Raw genomic sequence first — 24,002 nt, 5'->3', positions numbered from 1 at the left:
GCTCTCCAAACGCGACATGGCGTCCGATCTCAATTCCAGCCAATTCTGCGTTGAAAAAGTAAAACAGTGCTCCTTCCCTTCCGAGCTCTCCCGTGTGCCCAAACAGGGGTTTACCCCAACATATGGGGTATCAGCGTACTCAGGACAAATAGAACAACAACCTTTGGGGTCCAATTTCTCCTGTTACCCCTAGGAAAATACAAAACTGGGGGCTAAAAAATAATTTTTGTGGGAAAAAAAAAGATTTTTTATTTTCACGGCTCTGCGTTATAAACTGTAGTGAAACACTTGGGGGTTCAAAGTTCTTACAACACATCTAGATAAGTTCCTTGGGGGGTCTAGTTTCCAAAATGGGGTCACTTGTGCGGGGCTTCTACTGTTTAGGTACATTAGGGGCTCTGCAAACGCAATGTGACGCCTGCAGACCATTCCATCTAAGTCTGCATTCCAAATGGCGCTCCTTCACTTCCGAGCCCTTCCATGCGTCCAAACGGTGGTTTCCCCCCACATATGGGGTATCAGCGCACTCAGGACAAATTGGACAACAACTTTTGGGGTCCAATTTCTCCTGTTACCCTCGGGAAAATACAAAACTGGGGGCTGAAAAATAATTTTTGTGGGAAAAAATTTTTGTTTTATTTTTACGGCTCTGCATTATAAACTTCTGTGAAGCCCTTGGTGGGTCAAAGCGCTCAAAACACATCTAGATAAGTTCCTTAGGGGGTCTACTTTCCAAAATGGTGTCACTTGTGGGGGGTTTCAATGTTTAGGCACATCAGTGGCTCTCCAAACGCAACATGGCGTCCCATCTCAATTCCTGTCAATTTTGCATTGAAAAGTCAAACAGTGCTACTTCCCTTCCGAGCTCTCCCATGCGCCCAAACAGTGGTTTATCGCCACATATGGGGTATCAGCGTACTCAGGACAAATTGTACAACAACTTTTGGGGTCCAATTTCTTCTCTTACCCTTGGGAAAATAAAAAATTGGGGGCGAAAAATAATTTTTGTGAAAAATATGATTTTTTATTTTTACGGTTCTGCATTATAAACTTCTGTGAAGTACTTGGTGGGTCAAAGTGCTCACCACACCTCTAGATAAGTTCCTTAGGGGGTCTACTTTCCAAAATGGTATCACTTGTGGGGGGTTTCAATGTTTAGGCACATCAGGGGCTCCCCAAACGCAACATGGTCAATTCCAGTCAATTTTGCATTGAAAAGTCAAATGGCGCTCCTTCGCTTCCGAGCTCTGTCATGCGCCCAAACAGTGGTTTACCCCCACATATGGGGTATCGGCGTACTCAGGACAAATTGTACAACAACTTTTGGGGTCCATTTTCTCCTGTTACCCTTAGTAAAATAAAACAAATTGGAGCTGAAGTAAATTTTTTGTGAAAAAAAGTTAAATGTTCATTTTTATTTAAACATTCCAAAAATTCCTGTGAAGCACCAGAAGGGTTAATAAACTTCTTGAATATGGTTTTGAGCACCTTGAGGGGTGCAGTTTTTAGAATGGTGTCACACATGGGTATTTTCTATCATATAGACCCCTCAAAATGACTTCAAATGAGATGTGGTCCCTAAAAAAAAATGGTGTTGTAAAAATGAGAAATTGCTGGTTAACTTTTAACCCTTATAACTCCCTAACAAAAAAAAATTTTGGTTCCAAAATTGTGCTGATGTAAAGTAGACATGTGGGAAATGTTACTTATTAAGTATTTTGCATGACATATCTCTGTGATTTAAGGGCATAAAAATTCAAAGTTGGAAAATTGCAAAATTTTCAAAATTTTCGCCAAATTTCCATTTTTTCTGCAAATAAACGCAGGTAATATCAAAGAAATTTTACCACTATCATGAAGTACAATATGTCACGAGAAAACAGTGTCAGAATCACCGGGATCCGTTGAAGCGTTCCAGAGTTATAACCTCATAAAGGGACAGTGGTCAGAATTGTAAAAATTGGCCCGGTCATTAACGTGCAAACCACCCTTGGGGGTGAAGGGGTTAAAATTATAGACTGTTCATGTCTGTCAGTGGGCAAACTTACAAAATCAGCTAGGGATCAAATAATTATTTCCTCCCACTGTAAGTATAGGCATGTATTTCTCAGCTATTAGGACACCAAGATTTGGGAAACCTTGAGAACCATTTCCCTTTAAACTCGGAAGATGTTCAGCCTTGAAAGCATTCTTTCTTTGCAGCAGTTTTTCCACAACTTCCTAAAGCTTTTACACAGTACTGTAGGACAAGCGATCAGATTTGTGAAAGTCAGATCTACAAAAATCTAAAATTTATAGCCCAACATCATAGAGCAAAAAAAAAAAAATTGAAACTCTGAAAGTGTCATTTTGTTTCTTTTTGGTCAGTGTACCTCTAGGAAAATAAAACAGCAAAATGTGATCAAAACATTGTGTATACCCCAAATTAGTATCAATAAAAACAACATTTATTTGTCCCAGAAAATGGCAACCTAAAACAGTATTTTTTTTTTCACATTTTATTTCACTACCAAAGTAGAAAACCATACAAATTTTGTATCACCGTAATCATATTTGCCTGAATAATCATGATGCCTTGTCATTTTTATCACACAATGAACATTGTAAAAATGAAACTTCCAGAAATGGAGAAATTGAAGTTTGTTTGTTTTTTTCAATTACAATGTACTTTAATTTTTTTTTTCAATTTTTTTTTATTATTCCGTTTTCTAGTACATTATATTATAAAATAAATGGTGTCAAACAAAACTACGACTTCACCAAAAAAAACAAGCCTTCAGATGGCCACAGTATGTTGATGGAAAAATATAAAGTTATGGGTGTTGGACAAAGGGGAGGAAAAAACATAAATGCAAAAGTTGGTTGTGGCAGGAAGTGGTTAATATATTCCAAAGTTACTTGTTTTTAAAAGCGCTTTGCAATTATAACCATTTATCATGTTGAGAGCAAACTCTTAAAGGGGTTGTCCACTACTCGCTATATTCCCCCATTAAAAAAATAACGACCTAAACTCTCCACCGACGCTGTTCCAGCCATATCTGTATCTGGTCTCCTGTTGCTCGTGTGATATTTGCTGCATGCCTCACGTGATACAGGCAATCAGCGGCTGCTTCACTCTCACTTCCATCAAACTAAACGGACATCCGGAGGAAGTCAGACAGCAGTTCACTTCCAAATTATAGTTTTGTCTAAAGAAAGTGAAGTGGTCACTGACTGGATGCAGGGCTCTCATGGCATAAAAAGTCACGCAAGCTCTGAGAGATCAGACACTGACGTTGATGGAACAAGACCTGAGGTGCGTATATGCTTGTGTTATGTTACACAGTGGAATATAGCAATTGGGGGTGGTTGTCAAAGTTGTGGACAACCAGATTAAGAATGAACTTAGTTATATTTATCTGTATTACTTTCAAAATGTTTTTGAACTTTTCGAAATCTGTACACCTTTCTTAACAGAAAGTCATCGAATGACATTGGATAGTTGTGCAGAGCTTAAGCCTCTTCAGTTAGTTTGGGCTAAATGCCGCGGATATCCCTCTTATCCTGCCTTGGTAAGAAACACATCTGGTGATGATTGTCAGTCCTGAATGCTAAGCATGCTGTTAACTATTATTGTTTTTTTACTTCAGATTATTGATCCGAACATGCCTAGAGAGGGCTTACTTCACAACGGAATACCCATTCCTGTGCCACCATTAGATGTTCTTAAGTTGGGGGAGCAGCGCCAGCTGGAAAATGCTGGACAGAAACTCTTTTTGGTTTTATTTTTTGACAATAAAAGAACCTGGTGAGAAAGCTACTTTGTTCTGATAATGGCAATTTGCTCTACTAATGCACTCAATAATATTATGTATAAGAATATAATAATTGCAGGAAAAAAAGTATGTTAACTCTTTGGAATTACCTAGATATTTGTATTCTTAATTTTTGGTCTTATCTGTTACCCATGTCAGAATTCTAGACAAGCACATATAACTACTTCCAAATATACAGTGGGGTAACTATGGTCTGTGTTTAATACTTTCGATTTTGCAAGTTTTCCCACCTACAAAGAATGTAGAGGTCTGTAATTCTTATCTTAGGTACACTTCAATTGTGAGAGACAGACTCTAAAAATACCAGAAAATCAACTTAAAGGAGCTTAGTCTCCAAGTCTCCAGAAATGCGTTGAGATTCTTACCCATATGGCTCGTGCTGAAGTCTGTATCCTTTTTGTTTAAAGTTTGTGAATAAAGAAAACTCTTTTTTACGGATTCGGTGAATCTGGACACTCTCTTCTTTCACAGCATTTACTGCACAATATTTTGTCTGGTTCCCAGGAGGCTGATGTTGTGGATCAGATTTCACAGGCAGGCAGATACTTATGTTCGACATTATTAGATGCGGTTGAGTGCGCTGCCCAGTCGGCAAGCAATTGAGTGGCCATTCATTGTATTTTATGGCTCAAAGTATGGAGAGCAAATTTGGCTTCAAAGTAGTCTCTTACAGGTTTGCCTGTCAGTGATTTATGGGTTAGAGAGGTTGTCTCTTCTGGCAACAAAATAGTTTATCACTCTTCCACGAGATCGTTTTTTCAGATCTTGTCCCCCCAGTATAAGAGCCAGTTTCAATCAAGCAATAGCTTCCCTGCTTCAAGCAGGAGTAATCATGAAGGTTTCTCCTTCAGAACACTTCAGAGGTTTCTACTCAAACTTATTTGTCATTCCCAAAAGGATGGTTCGGTACGACCCATTCTGGATCTTAAATAGCTGAACAAATTGGGTACATCTGTGTCACTTAAGGATGGAGTCACTTCGATCCGTTATAGCACCCATGGAGGCTGGGGAGTTTCTGTCCTCAATGGGAACATGAAGATAGGAGTCCTGAATGTCTATCTTTCTGGTTCAACTTCAGTTCCCCTGGTTGACAGCAAAGCAAGATCACTTTCAATTCAGGGCCCTTCTCTTTGAGCTGGCAACCGCGCCCATGGTTCTGTCCCCAGTACCTTCGGACTAGGGGGATGGTTGTAATCCCCTGTCTGGATGAAATTCTTGTCAAGACATACTCATTTTCTCAGAATTTAGAGAGTGTGCAAATTGTTCTAGATTCTCTTGAGCAATTCGGATGGATTGTCAACAGGGCAAAGTCTATATTAGTTCCAACTCGGAGGCTTCGGTAGCTAGGGATGATACTCTATACAACTCAAGCATCATTCTTCCTTCCAGAGAGACAATCTCTCCTGTTTTGCATGGGAGTCCTAGGAAAGATGAAAAGCAACATTCGAGGCAGTCCCGTTTGCACAATTTAATTCAAAGCCTCTACACAACACACTTTTGGCCTGTTGGGACAGGTCAATACAGTCTTTAGTTAGTCTAGTCTTCCTTTCACTTTGCTGTCTCCAGTTTCTCTGGTGGTGGTTGACGTTGTACTTATTAACCAGCTCCTTGTGCCCCATCCAGTGGCACGTTCTCTCTAGTGATGAGTGAGTGTACTCATTGCTCATTTTCCCGAGCACGCTCGGGTGACCTCCGAGTATTTGTTAGTGTTCGGAGATTAAGTTTTCATCACCGCAGCTGAATGATTTATAGCTACTAGACAGCTTGATTACATGTGAGGATTCCCTAGCAACCAGGCAACCCCCACATGTACTCAGGCTGGCTAATAGCTGTAAATCATCCAGCTGAGGCGATGAAAACGTAATCTCCGAACACTAACAAATACTAGGAGATCACCCGAGCAACGAGTACACTCGCTCATCACTAATTCTGACCACAGATGCCAGCCTTATCGGATGGGGGCATCTTCTGCCACTTGTCGGATCAGGAATCCTGGAACAGTCAGGAGAGACTCCTTCCGATCAATGTGTTGAAGCTCAGTGCCGTCCTTTTGGCTCTTCTACATCGGCAGCACATAGTTCTAGGATTGCCCATCAGGATCCAGTCACAGTGCCACGGCAGTAGCCTATATAAACAGCCAAGGAGGGACGCAGACTCTATCCGCCATGGAAGACTTGGCAGACATACTGAGATGGGCAGAGGACAATGTTCCTCAGATCTTGGCGTTTCATATGCCTGGAGTGGACAAGTGGGCAGCGGACTTCTTGAGTTGCCTGCAGGTAGCAACGGGAGAATGGACTTTTCATCCAGAGGTGTTCAAGCAGATTTGTCGTCGTGGGGCACTCCAGATGTCGATCTGTTAGCATCCAGACTAGACCAGAAGGGACCAAGATTCGTCAAAAGATCTCTGGATGCTCATGCAGTCATGACCGACACATTGACAATTCCCTGATTTCAGTTCTTCCTGCCTTACCTATTCCCACCTCTTCCTTTTCTGCCCAGACTCCTCAAGAAAGTCAAGACAGAGAGAATTCCAGTTATCCTCATTGCACCAGATTGGCCTCGGAGTGCTTGGTACATGGACTTAATGAACCTTTTGGCAGATGTACCTTGGACTCTTTCTCACCGTCCAGATCTTCTGGGTCCGTCATCCCACCAAAATGCTGCTTGCTCCCCTCCCCCACACAAAAAATACTTTTAAGACCTCATTCACACTTTGGTGTTTAAACATGTACGTGAAAAAATGGTACGCGTAGTATCAGTGTTTGGTTTGAGTCCAAGATGGATAAATTACAAAGCTTCTCATATTGTTTGCAATGTTAAATACAGACTGCGCATGAATGATAATCCGTGTTGACACCCTTGAAATTGTTACAGAAAATGAAGTATTTCTCAAAAAAAATTACTGCAAATACACGTTTTGTTATACACATGTTTATTTCCTTTGTGTGTTTTGGAACAACATAAAAAAGGCAAATTGAGCATAATTTCACACATAACCCCAAAAATGGCTGTACAAAATTGTTGGCACCTTCCCAAATTTATGGGTAATCAACTTTGTTTCAAGCATATAATGCTCGTTCAAACTCACCTGTGGCAAGTAAAAGGTGTGGACAATATGAAACTCACACCTGAAACCAGGTAAAAAGATAAGAAGTTGACTCAATCTTTGCATTCTCTGTGTATGCCACACTAATCATGGAGAAGAGAACTGTCTGAGAACTTGAGAACCAAAATTGTTGAAAAATATCAACAATCTCCAGAGATCTTGAGGTTACCTTGTCCACATGGCGCATCACAATCAAAAAGTTTACGACCCATGGCACTGTAGGTAATCTACCTGGACGTAGACGGTGGAGAATTATTGATGAAAGGTTGAAATGTAGGATAGTACAGATGGTGGATAAGCAGCCCCAATCAAGTTAATCATTGATGCATCAGTGTCAACGAGAACTATCCGTTAACATTTTAATGAAATGAAACGCTATGGCAGGAGACCCAGGAGGACCCAACAGCTGACACAGAGACTTAAAAAAGCTACACTGCCATTTGCCAAAATGTAAGTGTGCAAGTCAAAATCCTTGCGGGAAAGTGTCTTGTAGACAGATGAGACCAAGATAGAGGTTTTTGGTTAATAAAATTATTCCGTATACTGTTTACCGAAAACTGAGTGAGGCCTTCAATGAAAAAAAAAACGATCCTACAGTCAAATATGGCAGAGGTTCCAAGATGTTTTGTGGTTCTTTTCCTGCCTCTGACACTGAGTGCCATGACTGTGTGCAAGGCATCATGAAATTTGAAGATTACCAACGGATTTTGAGTCGCAATGTCAGAAAGCTGGGTTTGCATCCTAGGTCATGCGTCTTCTAGCAGGACAATGACACCAAACATACTTCAAGAAGCACCCAGAAATGGATGGAAACAGCGCTGGAGAGTTCTGAAGTGGCTGCCAATGAGTCCAGATCTAAATCCCATTGAACATCTATGGAAAGGTCTTAAAATTGCTGTTGGGAGAAGACCTCCTTCAGATATGAGACCTGGAGCAGGTTGCAGAAGAAAAGTGGTCCAAAATTCTAGTTGAGAGTTGTAAGAAGCTTGCTGATGGTTATAGGAAGCTATTAATTTCAGTTAGTCCAAAGGGTTGCGCAAGCAAATATTAAAGTGGTTGTGTACTACTTTTACATTGATGACCTATTCTTAGAATAGGTCATCGATGTCTCATCAGCTGGGGTCTGACACCCAGCACCCCTGCTGATCGGCTCTCAATGGTGTCGGCGGCCATCGGCAGGAAGCACTCTCTTGCCAAGTTGCTCCGTTTACTTGTAGTGGACGCCGCAGAGTACTACACATCCGCCTCCTATTGATTTGAACACGAGGCAGATATGCAGTACAAAACCCCGGCTACAAGTAGACAGAGCAGCTTGGCAAGTGAGTAGTTTCTGTCGCTGGCTCCTGACACTAATAATAGTTGGTGGGGTGTCGGACCCCAGCCGTTCAGACTTTGATGACCTATCCTATGGATAGCATAAAGAAAAGCAAACAACGTCCAGTCCAGGGTGATGCATTTCAAAAGTTTGGTTTATTCCGTCATCATATAACCATGTTCCAACCTGTCACAGGTCTTTATAAAAAAAAAAAAATCATTAAGTTGAGGCTGCCAGCAATTTTGTCCTACCCATTTTGGGGGTTTGGTGTGAAATGTCCAATTCGCCTTTTTTCTCTTTTTTTTTTTTTTTTTCTTCTTCTCAAAGGAAATAAACATGTCTATAAACAGAACATTTCTAATTGCAGTATTTTCTGGGAGAAATACTTCATTTTTTGGAACAATTTCAAGGGTGCCAACACTTTCAGCCATGACGGAATGTATTTTTCATGGACCCATAGACTTATATTGGTACTTTTCATCCATAAGACTGAAAATAACGGACGTCTAAATAGCACCATATGTAATATTGAGTACGTGTTTCATCTGTGAAAAAATCGGATACAAAATGGCCGTGTGAATGCGGGCTGAGAAGAAAAAATAAATTGTGAATAATGATATAACAAACTATATAAATTGGATACTGTCATTATTGTATTGAACTGCAGAATAAAGTCAATATGTCAAGTAAGCTGGATAGTGAAAAACTTCAAAAATTCCATAATTAATTTTGTACATTCCACCTCCAAAACATTGTAATATATACGACTTTTTGATCATTTTTATCAGAAAACTGCACCACTGAAAACGAATATCTTGTCTCTCAAAAAGTATACAATTTCATTGACAAAAAATTGCAAAATGTAAGGCTGTCAGAAAATTTAGGAACTCTTAAATAATATATTACCCTAATTTTATTTACTCTTTACTGCGAGGAAAAACAAAAAACAAAAATGAATCGGTTTTATACTAGCTGAAGAAAGACATGGACCGCACATCCAAAAGTATTTCATTAATGTACTGCGGATAAGCAGAAATGTACACATCTGGACATGAGGCTCTTAGTTTAGCATTCTGACACTGTACCGCACCTTTCAGGTCAGGGACCTACTGATATAATGACGATGAAATAAAAACACTATGGCTTCTGGAATGTGACAATGAGAAAACAAAGAAGACATTTCTGTGTCCTGGAGGGCTAAAATAGGCAAGTCTTTAAGGGGTTAAAGCGAACCTGTTACCAGGTGACAGGTTTCCTTTTTAGCATTTTAGGCTTTTTGTTGCTTGGTATAGTGTTTGTTAGCGAACAATCTCACCAGACTTTGACTATTTGTAAAATGTATAATACTTGGGACTTTGTATATTTTTGCAAAATCTTGTTTGTTTTCTTTAGTTTAATCTCCACTTTATTATGTTGCATTATAAACTGCATCTTCTTTTCTTATAGGCAATGGCTTCCAAGTAATAAGGTATTACCTTTGGGAGCTGATGATACAGTAGACAAGCTGAAAATGTTGGAAGGTCGAAAAACAAGCATCCGCAAATCTGTGCAGGTGGCTTATGATCGTGCCATATCCCACCTGAGCCGTGTCCGAGGTTACCACCCATTCATAGCCTCAAACTACCTATACTAATCCTACTGATTCTGTAAGAAAGTGTTGTATACTTTCTAGAAATGGGAATTTTAATGTATAAAAAAACAGTATATAGAAAGTGGTTTTCATGGTAACCAGTCAGAATTCAGCTTCAGTTTTTTTTCCCAGTAAATAAATTAAAGAATTGATCTGATTGGTTGTGTTAGGCATCTGCTACACTTCTTATTTGCACCAGTTTTTATATGCAAGTCCTAGAGTCTTTTATGATGAGTATGGAAAAACAATCTTTCTATGTGAATTTCATCCATTTTGCTGTTTACTAAAAACCTTCATCCAGTGGTCATTATGGGTTCTTTGTGCCAAATTACTGAACTAGAGCATGTTATACTAAACGCTATCCCATGTCTATAGACAGAGTAATGTAGTAGAGGTTTGCTTCAATCAGATTTTGTTTTTAGTGTGGTGTATTGTCAAATGTTACAATTTTACCAAAGTATACTATGGCTTACAAGCTTGTAAAATAATATAATACCCACTTCATATTTTAATACAAGTATGATTTTAGAGTTGGAATTGTTTATTTTTCAGAGCTATATTATAAATGAACTGCTGACTTCAATAAATATGGAATAGTTCATCCAAAATAAAGGTGGAAAAAATATAACTTGCTTTATTAAAATGGATTGATATATGTGAATTGGAGAAATTGTTTTTATTTGCTTTTTTATTTCAAAATTGACACAATAAAGTTTCCACCTAACCCACAGTGAAATAAATAAAGTGAACATTTGTCTCACCTGAAGATTTATTGTCCTGCAAAGCAGTAAAAAGTCATTGTCTTCTTAACTCCAGGAGATTTTCTGGTTTTGTGTTTTCGTCCTCCCTCCCCTCCTTCCAAGAGCCATAACTTAAAGGGAATGTGTCAGCAGGTTTTTGCTATGTAATCTGAAGACAGCATGCTATATGGTTTAAAACTATGCCCAAGTTCCAGGTTTTGTTTGCTTACAATGATTATTTTAGTACCAGTAGATTATCATTGCTGTGGCTAGCTGGTCACTTGAGCCCTGGTCTAACAAACCCTCCTGTGATAGGCACCTCACTGTCTATGGACACTGTATGTACAGAGCCTGGTGTGGGCGGGGTTAGCTTCCTCAGCTCTGCTTCATTGCTAAATCTAATAACTCTGGATTCTGATTCTCTTTGTCTACACGGGGATGCTCTTAGATGAGGCAGCAAAAACCTGCTGAGATTCCCTTTAAATATTTTGCCAAACATATGAGGGCTTGTTTTTGGGGTGTTGTAGTTTTGAGTACCAAAGTAGTGGCAACAGTGGCTTTCAGCAGGCCCATGGCTGCCATAACAACCCTTCATGTCCTCTCAATTGCGTTGCAAGTAGCTGGTGGAAGCCAGAGATCATGCCATTTACCTGTATCTGAGATTTGACAGCGCATTTAAGTAGTTAAAATGGAGATCTGTGTACAGTTCAGGCACTATATTACAGGCAGATGCCAGCTATGTTATAGCTGGCATCTGCCTGGTGTAGTGCAGGCTCATCCCCTGAGCCCACTCTATATGTTGCAACCCTACAGAAGGTGTAATGCTGTCTTATGTTGAAAAGGGGTTAAACGCCTTCTTCAAAGCAGACTACCTAGCAAGAAACTGATTTTTTTTTTTTAAATAGCATTAATATGGTAGAATATAAATACATTTCACCCCAAACACAGTTGGTTTAACTCCTTAACGACCGCCGATACACCATTTAACGGCGGCAGTTAAGGGTACTAATTCCTAAGCGCCGCTTTCTAATGGCGCTGAGAATTAAGTGTATAATGCCCCCCCAGCATCGGAAAATCTACAGCGTCTCAGCTACCCATGATTCGAGTCGGTTTTTACCGTCCCCAGTGTTGTGATCGCCCTTATTCCCTGAAAAAAAAAAAAGTCAGATTTCCCATTTACTTCTCTCTCCTCTGATATGATCTAGCATACCAGAGGAGAGAGAAATGGGGTCTCCCGAGGCCCCTCCCCAGTACCTCCGGTGTCCCTGATCCCTCCGGCTTTGTCCCTCAGTGTCGTCTTCCAGGATGAAAATGGTGAGCGCATGCGCAGTTCAACCGCCGAGATCTGCCGGTCAGCACCCGGCAGCAATAGGAGATTTTTCCTATTGGTTCATTTTGATCACTGTGATAGGGTCTATTACATCGATCAAAATAAAACAAACAATAAATCAAACCCCCCTTTGTTAAGTAAAATAAAAAAATATATTTTTTTCCATTAGGGTTGAGGCTAGGGCTGTGGGGTTGGGGAGAGGGGTGTTGTTAGGGTTGGAGTTAGAATTAGGGGTGCTCCACTGTTTAGGTACATCAGGAGGTCTCAAACCTGACATTTGAGCCCACCATTGATTCCAGCCAATTTTGCATTCAAAAAGTCAAGCGGTGCTTCCTCCCTTCTGAGCCCTGCCATGCGCCCAAACAGTGGCTTTCCACCACATATGGGGTATTGGCGTACTCAAAAGAAACTGCACAACAAATTTTGTGGTCCATTTTCTCCTGATATCCTTGTGAAAATAAAAAAAAGTTTGGTTCCAAAGTAACTCTTGTGTGAAAATAGCCAAATTGTTAATTTTTTTTCCTTCCACATTGCTTTAGTTTTTGTGAAGCTCCTGAAGGGTTAATAAACTTCTTGAATGTTGTTTTGCGCAACTTGAAGGGTGCAGTTTTAGAATGTTGTCACGTTTGGGTATTTTCTGTCATATTGAACCTCCAAACTCACTTCAAATGTGAGGTGGTCCCTTAAAAAAAAAAAAAAAAAATTGTTTTGTGAATGTTATTGGGAAAATGAGAAATTGCTGGTCAACTCGTTGCCGAAATCACAATCTGCACATGTGCCGCCTCTGGCGGCCATTTCCCTGAAGGCCACAGCATCGAGGCAATGGAATTGTGTAGGTCCTGCACTTTCACAAAATGTCACCGGAGCCCCCCGCACCACCAAACCTGCAGCATCGGGATGGAAGTGAAATCATCGCCCTGCAACGTCGGACCACAGGAAGAATCGCCCGACTCCTGTTGCCACCTCGTGAATTGTAAGTATGGTATATTCTGACTCTAAGACGCCCCCCCTCCCCCTATTTCCCCCCAAATTTTGGAGGGAAAAAGTGCGTCTTATAGTCCGGAAAAAAGGTATTTCCCTTTGAAAGCAAAAGATGTCCAACATTGCCAAGAGCTCAGAACTGACAGCAACCATTGAGACCCAAACACACCCATCTACTGTTTTTGAGAAATCTGGCTAGAAGTGGTCTTCATGTAAGAATTGCAACCAAAAAAACCCATACCTTCAGCATGTAAACAAGGCCAAGAGAATCGTCACTATGCATTAAAACATAGTGATTGGGGTGCAGAAAAATAGAAGCAAGTCTTCAGTCTGATGAGTCACATTGTGAAATATTTGATTGTAGTAGCTAATAGTTTGTGATCGTACCTTTTGAGCCTTGGACAGCACGGACTCTGAACCACCGTTTTCCTCATTTATTGCATACAAAATATTAACACTTCTATTTTTAAAGCATTCTTAGTTTCCAAAATTTTTTAGGGACCACCTCACATTTGGAGTCCCTTTGAGGGGTCTATATGGCAGAAAATACCCAAAAGTGACACCATTTTAAAAACTGCACCCCTCAAGCTGAACCACATTCAAGAAGTTTATTAACCCTTCAGGTGTTTCACGGGAGCAGAAGTAACGTGGAAGGAAAAAATGAACATTTAACATTTTAGTCACAAAAATGGTCTTTCAGCAACAATTTTTTTCATTTTCCCAAGGGGTAACAGGAGAAATTAGACCCCAAAAGTTGTTGTCCAATGGGTCCTGAGTATGCTGATACCCCATATGTGTGGGGGGTAACCACTGTTTGGGCGCATGGCAGGGCTCAGAAGGGACGGAGCGCCGTTTGACTTTTTCAAACCAAAACTGGCTGAAATTGAGATTGGACACCATGTCGCGTTTGGCGAGCCCCTGATGTGCCTAAACAGTGGAACCCCCCCACAAGTGACCGCATTTTGGAAAGTAAGAAACTTGTATGGCTGTGTGGTGAGCACTTTGAACCCCCAGGTGCTTCACAGTTTAGAACGTAGAGCCGTGAACATAATAACAGACGAGGATTCTTTACTGTAAGATCAGTGAGACTATGGAACTCTCTGCCGTATGATGTTGTAATGAGTGATTCATTACTTAAATTTAAGAGGGGACTGGATACCTTTCTGGAAAAGTATAATGTTACAGGGTATATATATTAGATTCCTTGATAAGGCATTGATCCAGGGAACTAGTCTGATTGCCGTATGTGGGGTCGGGAAGGAAATTTTTTCCCCATGGTGGAGCTTACTCTTACCACATGGGGTTTTTTTGCCTTCCCCTGGATCAACATGTTAGGGCATGTTAGGCTATGGGTTGAACTAGATGGACTTAAAGTCTTCCTTCAACCTTAATAACTATGTATACTATGTATGTATACTATGTATACTATGTGAAAGTAAAAGATCACATTTTTTCCGCAAAAATGATATTTCAGCGATTTTTTTTACTTTCACAAGTGTAAAAGGAGAAAATGGACCACTAAAGTTGTTGTGCAATTTCTCCTGAGTACGCCAATATGTCATATGTGGGGGAACACCACCTTTTTGGGCACATGGCAGGGCTCAGAAGGGAAGGAGAACCTTTTGCCTTTTTGAGCGCAAAATTGGCTGGAATTAAGAGCGGACGCCATGTCGCGTTTGAAGAGCCCCGATGTGCCTAAACATTGGAAAACTTCCACAAGTGACCCCATTTTGGAAACTAGACCCTTCAAGGAACTTATCTAGCTGTGTGGTGAGCACTTTCAACCCCCAGGTGCTTCACAGAAGTTTAGAACATAGAGCCGTGAAAATAAAAAAAAATCACATTTTTTCCACAAAAATGATTTTTCAGCAACGATTTTTTTTATTTTCACAAGGGTATCAGGAGAAAATGGTCTGCTAAAGTTGTTATGCAATTTCTCCTGAGTACACAGTTACCCCACATTTGGGGGAAAACCACTCGGAATGGAATGAGTGATGTTTTCGATTGCAGACTTTGATGGAATGGTCTGCGGGCGTCATGTTGCATTTGAACAGCCCCTTATGTGCCCAAACAGTGGAAATTCCCCACAAGTGACCCCATTTTGGTAGCTAAACCCTTCAAGAAACCTATCTAGCTCTGTGCTGAGCAATTCGAACCCCCAAGTGCTTCACAGAAGTTTAGAATGTAGATCCGTGAGAATAAAAAAATCACTTTTTTTTTTTAACAAAAATGATCTTTTAGCAATGATTTTTTTTTCACAAGGGTAACAAGAGAAAGTGGTCTGCTAAAGTTGTGCAATTTTTCCTGAGAACACCGATACCCCATATGTGGGGGAAAACCACTGCTTGGGTGCACGGCAGGGCTTGGAATGGAATGAGTAACATTTTCGATTGCAGACTTTGATGGAATGGTCTGCGGACGTCATGTTGCGTTTGAAGAGCACCTGATGTGCCTAAACAGTGGCAATTGCCCAAAAGTGACCCCATTTCGGAAACTACACCCCTGAAGGAATTTTTATAGTAATGATTCTCAGGCTACTTTCACACTAGCGTCGGATGACACACGACGAATTGCGTCGTTGCGACGTACTGACGCTAGCAGTGAATGCGCCGCACAACGGGGCAACGGATGCTGTTTTTCAACGCATCCGCTGCCCCATTGTAAGGTGCGGGGAGGCGGGGGCGGAGTTCCGGCCGCACATGCGCGGTCGGAAAAGACGGGAACGACGCACCAAAAAATGTTACAAGCAACGTTTTTTGGTGGCGACGGTCTGACGCAACACGACGCAACCGTCGCACGACGGTTGCGACGTGTGGCAATGCGTCGCACTGTGTCGCTAATGCAAGTCAATGGAGAAAAAACGCATCCTGCAAGCACTTTTGCAGGATGCGTTTTTTCTGCAAAACGACGCATAGCGACGTGCAGTGCACGACGCTAGTGTGAAAGTAGCCTTATGCTTTTGGTTTTACTGGTGTATGAATTTATAATGTGGTATTATGTGTAAGATGTGCAGGATACATCAGATTATAAAAGTGTGTTGTGTCAACAGGGTATAAACTATCAACTTGTGGATGTGTGGTATGCTTTGAAACAATCCTTAATGCAAAAGCTAGGTTTCTCAGGGCAGGTTTCACAATGGTAAGTTGTGTCATTATTGGATTCCCCTCTTGGAGCATATTCTGCACCGTTTTTGTGATCGTCCTTTCCTCGCTGTTGACCTGGGACCATACAGGCACTATCAGATTCAGATGTACTGGGACCCTCACCTCCCTGAGTGCCAAACATTAGGGCCTTGATGACTACCTCCTGAAACTGAAGGAAGGACCCCGTATTGCCTGCAGATCGGAACAGCACAAAAGCATTGTACAGTGCCATCTGTACAATGTGATCCAAAGAGTCAGAAGTGGCGCACTCAACAAATGAAATAGGTGCTCAAAGGAAAAAAAGCAGTATATTGAAGAAAAATAACCTTTGGCACTCAAAAATAGTTCACAATAGGTTCACTTTGAAGAAGTATTTATTATTCTTAACACTCAGCCGGTATTAATGAACAAAAGACATCAAGATAATCCGACGTTTTGGCAAATTCTGCCTTTTTCAAGGAAGTCTATAATATTAGAAAAAAACAAAATGAATAATAGCATAATAGAAAATACTCAACATCAGAGACTGAAGTGAAAAACCGAAAAAAAGTCCATCCAGGACATGTGGCTGAATGAAAATCAGTGATAAAAGTAAAGCCAGAAAATTAGTGATAAATAAGTGAGACATGGACCTGAAACCCAAAGTAACACATAGAAACAAGCTATTGAAAGAACAAAGGGACAAAAAAGTCCTAAAACTCAGTATACAGTTATATTAAAAAGTTTGGGCACCCCCATTAATCTTAAGCTTAATGTTTTATAAAAATAGTTTTTTTTGCAACAGCTATTTCAGTTTCATATATCTATTGCAAATTTTCTGTTAGTACAATAAACCTCATTTCAAGGCAGAAACATTACTGTGTCCAACAGTTATTAGATATATGAAACTGAAATAGCTGTTGCAAAAAAACAATTATTATAAAACATTAAGCTTAAGATTAATAGGGGTGCCCAAACTTTTTCATATAACTGTAGCAAGATCTCACAAACCGCAGGGAAGTGAATAAAAGAAAATAGAGAGCAAAACAAAATCCCATACCGACTGTGTCATTACATATACTTAGTACCCCATATTAACATATAAGGACCAAAAAGAGAGAGAAGATAATTTAAACTAGGGGTCATTAGGGGAAAACACGAACAATAAGTACCTGTATGAAGAAACTAATGCTTAGGATATATCAGTAGCCATCAGGCTAATAATTGCATGGTGCTAAAAACAAAAGCAACCGTAGATATATGAGAAATAAATAGTACCATGTCCAAATAGATAAACTGCTGACACAAATTGACATTATGGTATACCTGTAGCGGTGTACCCGACCGGCATGTGTCTGATAATCCCAGGAGGCAGTGTGCGCAATGTGACTGGAAACCGGGTATAAATGCCATAAAAAGATGATGTCACTTCCGGTGTAAGATTCGTAAGTGATCCGGGAAGACCCGAAGTGAAAACGAAAGTGCGCAGTATGTCGCTGGAGCGCCGAGATGGAAAATAACAGGACAACAAATGTGTTCACATAGCGGTTGCTATCGCCAGATAAAGCGGACGCATGCACAGTGTGTTGCAAGAATCCTACCACGAAAAAGAGACTAAAGGGCTATAAATACTCATCTCCTTAATACCAAAAAATATACTAAGCACTAGATAGAATAAATACTATGCGGAGCACCCTATTCACAATAAGTAGAACAAATATGAAAAAGATAAAGAACATCTTAAATGAAAAATAATAACATAACCATTGAATAACAATTAACTTCCAGGTCCAAGGGCAAAGTAATAGAAATAGAGAGGGAAGAGGTGTCACCCAGTAGAAGAACAGCCTTGAAAAGAAGTGTCAAGATCACAGGGGTATCTAAAAAAGAACCAGAGAACATAGGGTTAATATGAATCACTTATTATGCATCCTATAATAATATAAATTATAACAACTAGAATCGTACTAAAACAATTTATCTCTGTAGGGCATCATATTCCCTATTCATCCCCTTGTGGATGGAGTGTCTGAAGCGTATATATCCAAAACACCTCCCTTTCTTTTAATTTTTGAATTCTGTTACCACCGCGTCTTGAGGAGGAAATACATTCAAGTACCTGAAACCTCAATTGGGCAACCGAATGAAAGGGGACATCTGTACAATGTGCACGGCCAATTTTTTGTACCATACTTTGGCTTTTCGCATGGCACAGTATGGTAGGAGGACCTGATCTTATTGTAATCCAAGATACAATCTGGCTTTGGGACTTGTGTTGTGGTCCCACGAACAGTGACAAGGGAGCTGTTGTCACAGTGTATGGTGTTCAGGATAAGGACATCCCTTTTGTCCTTATACTTGACCACCAGCAGCATGTTGTCACTGCATTGGGCTTGACTTTCACCTTTTCTCAGAGCTTGCCCAATTAGCGGCTTAGGGATGCCTCGCTGATTTTTTCGCACGGTGCCACATGCAGCTGAACCTCTAGCAGAGAGGGTCTTGAAGAGCGGAATGCTGGTGTAAAAGTTATCAATGTAGAGGTGATAACTCGTATCCAGTAGTGGGTGCAGCAATTCCCACACAATTTTCCCATGTACCCCCAGGACAGGGGAGCATTCAGGGGGTTAATCTGGGTGTCCGTCCCCTCATAGACCCTAAATCTGTGGGTGTACCCTGAGGTACTCTCGCACAGTTTGTAGTTTTATTCCGTACCTGGACCTCTTACTGGGCAGGTATTGTTGGAATTTTAGCCTCCCTTTGAATCGAATGAGAGATTCATCAATAGGGATGTCCCTCTGGGGTGTGTACGCCTCAGCAAAAAAGTGTTCGACCACTGGCCGAATTTTATATAGACGATCAAAGTTTGGATTGTCTCGGGGAGGACACTGTGCATTATCACTATAATGCAAAAATGTATGGATCACTTCAAACCGTTTCCTTGTCATGGCCATGCGGAATACCGGTGTACTGTAGAGAATATCAGATCTCCAGTATTGCCGAAGCTCTGTTTTTTTTATTATGCCCATATGCAGCACAATTTACCAATATGACATCATCTCTGCTGCAGTAACGGGTCCATCTGGCGTATGATGACGTGGGATTTTAGGTGAAAAATTGTTGGGCATGCAGGTTTGTCTGGGCCACCATAAGGGTATGTTTCCACGGTCCGGAAGCTCTGCGCTTTGGACGCAGCAGATACCCCGCTCCGCCCAAAGCGCCACCCCCTGTTGTATGCGCGGTGAATACATGCGGAATCACCGCATCGTATTCATAGACCGGTTTATCTTGCGGAGATGGAGCATCTCCGCAACATAAATAGGCATACTGCGGCCAGGTAAAATCGTGCTGAATGTCCGGATATGCCGGGCCGCTGGATGCAGCCCTGCACGCATAGTGGAGACAGGATTTCATAAAATCCCTGCCACTATGCTGTAACATCTGGACACTGCGGCTGTATGCAGCGTCCAATCCGCAGCAAATATTGAAAAACGCCACGTGGAAACATACCCTTGGATTTATTATTTCATCATTGAAAAAGAATTTGAAGAAGTCAATTTCAGTGAAGGCAGTGGTGTCAAACTGGATTCCTGAGTTGCCGATGAAATCCAGAATGACAAGCTGATAATTTTCAGGGGGTGCAATCCATATGGGATCGATTGCTGCAGGAGTTGCCTGGGTCCTAGGGCACCTTGTTGGGGGTCCTTCCTCACTAGATGAGGAGGAGGATGAGGAATAGAGGAATGTGGGGTCTTCCTCACTGGCTGAATCCGTGTCGGACACAAGGATGGCGTAAGCCACCTCTGGTGAAGAGCATCTTGACGAATGGGCCATTTTTTTTTTTCCCAAACCTCAAAGATGTATGTGGAATTGGCGCTCTTACACGTGTAATGTGTGGGTCTTGTGTAATAGGGTACATTTTATTTTATAAAAAGCAGAGAAAAAAGAGTAGATAAAATGTAGAAAAGAAAAAAATGAAAAGAAAAATCAGATGTAAAAAAAAAAGTTTGTGTTTAAAAAAAAATAGACGTTCACTACACTAATGCCCTACCTATAAATTTACCAGATGCAACTAATTATTTTTTTAAAAAAGAAAAATGAACGGCACCAACAGTGTGATGTACGCTCCCCTAATGCACTGCCTAAAAATTTACTTGACGCAACTAATTATTTTTTTTGCAAAAGAAAAAACAAACGCCACCAAAAATGTGACCTACGCTCCCCTAATGCACTAGCTAAAATTTTATTCAGTACAACTAATAATTTTTTTTTGCAAAAGAAAAACAAACGGCACCAATAATGTGGCGTACGCTCCCCTAATGCACTAGAAAATACTCGGCGACAGCAGGTTTTTTTTATGCAGAAAAAAAATGCTACATCCCTACCTATAAAACTACTGTTTTTTTTTCCCCTAAAACAAGATCGGACGTCACCAAACACTGGCTATACCTAACACACTACCTATAAAACTACTCTGTACAATTTTTTGCCTATAAAATATGATTGGTCGTCACTAACGCTGTGACGCCGGCTACGCTACCTCTAAAACTACGATTTATTTTTTTTTAAGAGAAAAAAATAATAGTAGTTTGTACTACTATTATTTTTTTCTAAAAAAAAACAAATCGGTCATCACTAAGGCCGGCGTCACACTAGCGAGTTTTACGGACGTATGAGAGGTGCAGAAAATACGGATTGCATACGGTACAACAGTGGCGTAGGAAGGGGGGTGCGGGGGGGGCGGGCCGCCCCGGGCGGCACAATGCGGGGGGGCGGCACAATGCGGGGGTGAGTCAGTGGCGTATCTAGGGGGGGAGCAGCCGGCAGGGGGGCGCAGTCGGGCCGCCTAAAGCGGCGGTCCGCAGTGTCTCCCCCGGCGGCTGCATTCTGTCACCCCCCGCGCTGGGAGTCAGCTGTTCTCTGTGCCGACTGTCAAGCTGACAGCCGGCACAGAGAAGCTGCGGCGCGCCGGCTCCCAGTGTTCAATTGTACTCGTATCTGAGATGCGAGTACAATTGAAGCTCTGACTGCCGGGTCAGAGCGACACCAGCAGCGTGATCAGGTCATGTGATCACGCTGCTGACGTCACTCACCTGCGCGGCAGAGCAGGAGATGCAGAGCGGTGGTAAGTGCTCCAGTGGAGCTGAAGACACCGAAAGTGCAGGGGGGGAATTTACTGTGTGGGGAAGGGGAGCATATATTGTGGGGGGGGGGGGGGATTTACTGTGAGTGGAGGCTGGAGCTGAAGACACCGAAGGTGCAGGGGGGGATTTACTGTGAGTGGGGATGGGGGAAAATATTGTGGGGGGGATTTACTGTGAGTGGGGATGGGGGCATTTATTGTGGGGGGGATTTACTGTGAGTGGGGATGGGGGCATTTATTGTGGGGGGGATTTACTGTGAGTGGGGATGGGGGCATTTATTGTGGGGGGGATTTACTGTGAGTGGGCATGGGGGCATTTATTGTGGGGGGGATTTACTGTGAGTGGGCATGGGGGAAAATATTGTGGGGGGGATTTAATGTGAGTGGGGATGGGGGGCATATATTCTGGGGGGGATTTACTGTGAGTGGGGATGGGGGAAAATATTGTGGGGGGGATTTACTGTGAGTGGGGATGGGGGCATTTATTGTGGGGGGGATTTACTGTGAGTGGAGCTGAAGACACCGAAGGTGCAGGGGGGGATTTACTGTGAGTGGGCATGGGGGAAAATATTGTGGGGGGGATTTAATGTGAGTGGGGATGGGGGGCATATATTCTGGGGGGGATTTACTGTGAGTGGGGATGGGGGGGATTTCATGTGAGTGGGGATAGTGGGATATATTATTGGATTGGGGATATTTAATATGAGTGGAGATGGGGGGATTTATTGTGGGGGGAGATTTAATGTGAGTGGAGATGGGGTATTTATTGTGTGTGGGGGGAGATTTGTCATGGGGATGGGGGGATTTAATGTGTGGGGGAGATCTGAGGACACAAAATGAAGAGCAAAGGGGGAGATGGGGGGGCATATATGAGGAAACAGTATGGGGGATGGGTGCAGACAGCTTGGGGTCAAACAGGGGAATGTATGCAGACACAGTATGAGTAGCGATGTGAAAAACGTATGTGGACAGAGTACGGGGAGTGAGGGTGTTGGGATGTGGGCATGCGTAGCATGGGGGACAGTGTAAGGGCACAGCCAGGAGGGGATATGATACAAAGGAGGGGGAGTGTGATGAGAGAGTACAGTATAAATACTGGGCCCTATAGGGGGGACACAGTGTGAGAGGTCAGTGTGAAGAGGGGGCCGGTATAGAAAGGGGAGGTCAGTGTGAAGAGCAAGTACCATAAGGCAGACAGTGTGGGGGTCATATTTTATGCAGACAATATAGTGCGGGGAAATTTTTTATTCAGGAGCATTATAATGACACTTGTATCTTTAAGGGCGTCATGTGGAGACTTTCTGCAAAAGAATGGAGAAGATGGAAGTCTGCAGAGACGGCTGTGGATGAGAAAACTCATCATGGGATCTGGACAAGATGAAGAAGAAAAGAAGAACGGCTCCAGAGGCGACGTCATCTATAAGGTACCTGGATGTAAATGTTATTTGTGATACTAACTCTCATGTTTTTATTTATGTTCGGAGCATTAAAGGGGATGTCCAGGTTTGTAATGAGTCTGCAGTCATTCTTTGTGACTGCAGACTTCTGAGTTCTCACAGTGCACCCTGCACACTGTCAGGATTCTCTGGTGCTGGCGATTTACATACATGCGGTCACGTGCTGACTAGACATGTGTGGCCTCACTCTATGAAAATGAACTGAGCGAGGCCAGGCACGTCTAGTCGGAATGTGGTCAGAAGTATACAAATCACATACTTGTGCTGACATGACCGTCCACCGGCAAGGGAGAATCCTAAAAGTGTGCAATGCATTAGTTGTGAGAATTCAGAAGCTGCGATGTCAGGATTCACCTCTGCAGGTTCCAGTCGTCGACACATGGACACGTCACTCATATGCGATTTTCATACTCATGGTCCTGTAACAACGAGCTTCTCTTCTGCTTCTCTCAGTTTTTCACTGAACATTGGGAGCTTAAGGGAGAGGAGCTCGTCGGTACATGACTAAGTGTGAAAATCGCATACGTTCTAGGGGGGGGGGGCGCCAAACTCGGGAACAGCCCCGGGCGGCAAAAGCTCTAGCTACGCCCCTGCGGTACAATGATTCTCTATGGCCCAGCTCCTGTCTGTAAAATTTTGTGAATGAATGGAGTGCAGGGGAATGTCCTGTAGTTACCTTCAGTCGCGGTGATGCGCCCTCTGCTGGATGTCCTCATATGAACTCGAGCCTGGGAAAAGTTCAATAGCAAGGTGACATTAACCCTTGCAGAGAAAATTGCGCATGAGCCCACGCCAAATTTTTCCACGATTTAACCCTTTATTTTACAAGCTAGAGCACCCAAATTTTGCACATACACACTACTAACATTAGTAGTGTGGAATATGCAAAAAAAAAGGGATATGAGATGGTTTACTGTATGTAAACCATGTCTCATATCCTGTCGGGTTTGTGAAGGATATAGTAAAAGCAGGCAATTGAATTACTGGCTTTTGTGCTATCTCGCGCTGAATTAAATATAAATACAGTATATATATATATATATATATATATATATGTGTGTGTGTCTCAATGACATATATATATATATATATAGAGAGAGAGAGACTATATATGTTTTAACAAACATTTGAGCCCATAAATCCATTAGATGTTGGTTTTGCAAGCCTGCGAGAAAATATCGCAGTACAGATGCCATACGGATTACATACGGAGGATGACATGCGCAAAATACGCTGCCACACCCTGCCTACGAATGACATATGGATCACTATTTTGGGAACATTTCTGCATATTACGGCCGTAAAAAACGGACCGTATTTTCATACGTTGAGTGTGACGCCGGCCTAACACTGTGACGCCGGC

The 24,002-nt window shown here is 41.9% G+C and overlaps 1 protein-coding gene and 1 long non-coding RNA gene across 4 annotated transcripts in view; one reads left to right on the top strand and one right to left on the bottom strand.

The window, feature by feature from the left end:
• The window catches only part of BRPF3 (bromodomain and PHD finger containing 3), a 92,478-nt gene extending 81,948 nt beyond the window's left edge, over positions 1-10,530 (top strand). For all 3 annotated transcript variants that reach the window (XM_077295403.1, XM_077295402.1, XM_077295401.1), the window contains 3 exons: positions 3,457-3,551; positions 3,630-3,787; positions 9,686-10,530. In XM_077295403.1, coding sequence (XP_077151518.1) covers positions 3,457-3,551; positions 3,630-3,787; positions 9,686-9,872 — 440 coding nt within the window. In that variant the 3' untranslated portion in view covers positions 9,873-10,530. The remainder of the gene's footprint in view (positions 1-3,456; positions 3,552-3,629; positions 3,788-9,685) is intronic.
• Positions 10,531-16,251: 5,721 nt separating this feature from the next.
• LOC143818146 (uncharacterized) lies at positions 16,252-23,415 on the bottom strand. Its single transcript, XR_013224342.1, has 3 exons — positions 23,316-23,415; positions 17,807-17,922; positions 16,252-16,527 (listed from the first exon to the last, which is right to left on the bottom strand). It is a non-coding gene; the product is annotated as an uncharacterized LOC143818146 (long non-coding RNA).
• Positions 23,416-24,002: the final 587 nt, after the last annotated feature.

This window comes from Ranitomeya variabilis, chromosome 3 (genome assembly GCF_051348905.1).
Source record: "Ranitomeya variabilis isolate aRanVar5 chromosome 3, aRanVar5.hap1, whole genome shotgun sequence".
Taxonomy (NCBI): domain Eukaryota; kingdom Metazoa; phylum Chordata; class Amphibia; order Anura; family Dendrobatidae; genus Ranitomeya; species Ranitomeya variabilis.
Note: the sequence above shows the minus strand (reverse complement) of the source record. Positions and strands in the feature narration are given on the sequence as shown.